General features: G+C 32.4%; 1 protein-coding gene across 1 annotated transcript; it reads right to left on the bottom strand.

The window, feature by feature from the left end:
* Positions 1 to 615: 615 nt before the first annotated feature.
* On the bottom strand, positions 616 to 3,456 carry LOC136220350 (NAC domain-containing protein 100). The gene is made up of 3 exons (XM_066008159.1): positions 3,167 to 3,456; positions 1,507 to 1,772; positions 616 to 1,249 (listed from the first exon to the last, which is right to left on the bottom strand). The coding sequence occupies exons 1-3, from the start codon at positions 3,324 to 3,326 to the stop codon at positions 725 to 727; spliced, it is 951 nt and encodes a 316-aa protein (XP_065864231.1). The 5' UTR covers positions 3,327 to 3,456; the 3' UTR covers positions 616 to 724.
* Positions 3,457 to 3,823: the final 367 nt, after the last annotated feature.

Below are 3,823 nucleotides of genomic sequence, written 5' to 3'. Positions count from 1 at the left end.
CCGGAATGAATCGTAAATATATGGTTGTGTTACTGTTAACATATGGATATGGCTATGTTCTGAAAGTGACAGAGAGATGAGTTGAGGGACATCTGAGATGAAAAAAATTGGAAGAAGAAACGCAGAAGAAGAGACGTGAAGGAGAGGAGTGTCTGAGTGGTTAATATTTTAATGAGCTGTTAATTTTTATACGGGTGTCATTTTTTAATAGGCTAGGCATACCACATCAACTTTACCAGGTGGTATACCTGGTGTATAATAAAATTTCTTCTTCTAACCCGAAATAAAGATTTTATCATGTTGTTATTTGTCATTTTACATAAACAGCGGTTCGTAATCAACTAAATTTTACATATTGAACTAGCCAAACTAATCAAATTAGCTAATTAAATGTAATCAGCTAACAGTTAATCGTTATTTATTTTGATCACTATTGACATGACTTGGACCTCAAACATTCTGCTAAAAGAGATCTAAAAGGACATCAACAACATAATTAGAAATAATATACATACTTACTGATATAACCAGAGACATATTGTTGAAGATTTTTCATTAATTAATGCGTAATAACATCTAATGATTAAGTATATAACTACACATTTAACACCGCTGATTATTGATTGTTGTTGCGGCATAAACATAAACTAAAGTCACAGTTGAAGATAAACAGGAAAAAAAAAAAACTAGTAACATGTTAGTCTGAATCTTTTTACAGCTAGCTTCACCAAATGGAGTCCAAATTGTATGGTTGCTCCGGCTGTGATTGCGGCGGCGGCACTGTCTCTAAAACCTTTGAAGATGAAGAAGAAGCCTGAAAACTACTTGGACTAAAATGATCAGACCCGAACTGACAAGTATTAATGTTCGCTGCTTGAGCAAGAAAAGAGTAGTCATTAGCTTCTCTTTGTTGATAATTTCTGAGTTGTATTGCCTTGAGCAGCAATGAATTCATGGTGAGGTTTGAGTTTAGCAAGCTTGAAGGCCATGAAACTGCTTCTCTGGTTGCTGCCGCCCAATTGTTCATGTTCAAGTTTGTGTTCAAAGTGTCCATATTGTAAGTTGGAATGATGTTATTAAATTGAGTAGATGAAGTATTCAGGTTTGGTAATTCAATATCTCCGAATTCATTCACAATTGAGTTAGTATCACATGGTGATCCTAATGATTGCTGTGAGGATTGTGATGTTTGTGCCTTTTTTGCTGCTGATGCACTTTTTTGAAATATTCTACAAACCACCCATTCCTCCTGCAACATCCAAAATTTTATTAGTCATTTCCATTTTATAGTTCATCCAATTGCTCGGTTCGGAGGCCTATCAAATACATTTTAGATGCATTGACTCGAATTCAAGATTTCAAGTTTAAACGATTTGAGCAAGCCAACCTTAATTGGTTAAAAAGTGTCTCTTTACAAACAGAAAACCTCAATTGGTGTTTGAAAACTTTTAAACTATGAGAATCGTATGTTATTGATTAAAATGAAAGAATGTATAGAATGAGTACCCTGGTATTCTTGAAAGGATGTTTGTTTTCAAGCCTGTATTCATGCATAACCCAGTTACTTTTCTCACCCTTGGGAGCTCTACCTTTGTAGAAGACTAGGGTTTTTTTCATCCCTACCAAAACACCCCCACGATATATTTCCTTGTCCTTCCCTGTGGTTTTCCAATATCCGGCTTCCGTTGCTCTATTTGTTCGGAGTCCGGTCGGGTATTTTCGGTCTCGAAGGCTAAAGAAGTACCATTCTTTCTCCCCCATTGAAGCCTTCCCTGCATCGTCACAAAATTCTTAGAATACTCCGATAATAATATACCCAACGAATCAATTAATGTCATATGTACATAATCTTTTTATTCACACCAATCATCTCCAAAACCATCATCATCATTTTGTTATTATTTATAATATCATGGCGTAAATGTTTATAAATGTTGTAACACCAAACCATTATCCTAATAATAGCCATATATAGTTTTGAAGTTTGAAGCCTAACTTTAATATTCGTCAATTAGATGAGCTCATACTGCAAACGTATACTTAATAATATAGGGATTATTTTTAGCCCTCAAAATAGTGAATGTTTAGGATAACAAATATATAAACAAATACTTTTAAATTTCTTTCAATGATGTCACAGTAGATATTTAGGTGAAGAGTGGTGGATCAGAAAATCTGCAGCTAAATTCCAATTACGTTTTGTGTGGATAATAATATCTGCTTTACGTCATGTAATCACAAAATATAAATACAACTAATCAAAACCTATTTTTTAATTACTTTTTTTATAAATTAATAGTTTGTTTATATTAGTATAAAAAATAATAATGGTAATAACTATTCATGTAACTTACACCTTAATCTTTTAGGTCATTGGGTTTCTTTATGGTATTATTATGGTATTTAAATTTTGCGACAACTCTATTTATTAATGGAATTCTAACACATAATAATAAGATAATCATAAGTTATACGTGTTTAAAGCCCAAAGAGTGTTCGCTGCAAATTGAAGAGTGTGTCAAACATTGTAATAAAAATTATTGTAGGGGCACCAACGGCTTTGACTTGGCCAATGACCGAAGCAATTGTCATTAAATTTGAACGATAATTATATCATGGAATCAATTGAATTAAAAGTTTAAGCCAATAGTTACGGTCGAATCTTATACTATAGACTCCTTAGCTCTATCATCTCCTGACGAAGCGGAATCACCTCCGGCATTCCTACTGACGGGAAGGATTTAGCGACAGAGAGTAATATATATTGGAGATATTCATGATTGTCCTACAATCTTCAGGATTGGAGGACGGCTCTGTTATCATGAAGATATATAATTACAACACACAAGCAGTCAACCCTAATCCTATATACATGATTACAATAATAATCTATATATGTAACCAAAAAAATGATAATCTACATATATATTTTCTCTATCATTTAGTTATTATCTATTAACTTGGTAAAAGGGTTCCTTGACGATTGATATTCCTACTTATTACTCAGTCAAACTCTAATGCTTTTGGATAGAGGATCTGTAAATTCATAATTCATATAGATATAGATTAGTATCTGATTATGGAAAACTTGTATTCATAATTCGTATATATATAGATATGAAAGCAATGTGTAGACATGAAAAATAGAGATAGAGAGATAGGATACCTGGAAGATCCCAAGGTTCAGATTTGTTGAGATCAACATCAACAACAGCTTTGGAAGTGAAAGTCACATCAGATACCTTTTTTGTTAAATAAAATGTAATGAGTTCTTCATCTGTTGGATGAAATCTGAATCCTGGAGGAAGTGTTTCCTCCATTTTCATCACTTTGCTTCACCACTTGCCTCTATATATATATATATATATATATATATATACCCTACAACTTTTTCTTCCACTGTACGGATGATTCTTGGAAGTTTGCTCTCTTAATTATATGAACAAGCAAGATGAGTTATCCATAAATCAACCTTGAAGAAGAAGCAGCCTTGGCTAAGTCCTTGTTTAATTTATCTTCACAATTATAGCTAACTCTTTGACAAAGATGGTTTCATTCACTCATTTACCAAAATGCCATCACACTTATTTCTCACTTTACCTTAATACCCATTGACTGTAACAATATTCATACGTTGAGTTATATATAGCAAATAATTATTTGGATTGGATTGTCTGCTAATATTTAGAATATATATTAATAGTAGAAACATGTAAAGCAGTTCTCATAGTAAAAACTTTATAATACTCCATTAGTAATACATAGAACTAATCAATTCATATCAGTTGAACACTTTTTCTTTTTTTTTTTTAATGTAAATGAT

Source organism: Euphorbia lathyris, chromosome 2 (assembly GCF_963576675.1).
Source record: "Euphorbia lathyris chromosome 2, ddEupLath1.1, whole genome shotgun sequence".
In the NCBI taxonomy this organism is placed as follows: Eukaryota; Viridiplantae; Streptophyta; class Magnoliopsida; order Malpighiales; family Euphorbiaceae; genus Euphorbia; species Euphorbia lathyris.
The sequence above is the reverse complement of the archived record's forward strand: the minus strand, read 5'-3'. Positions and strand labels throughout refer to the sequence as shown.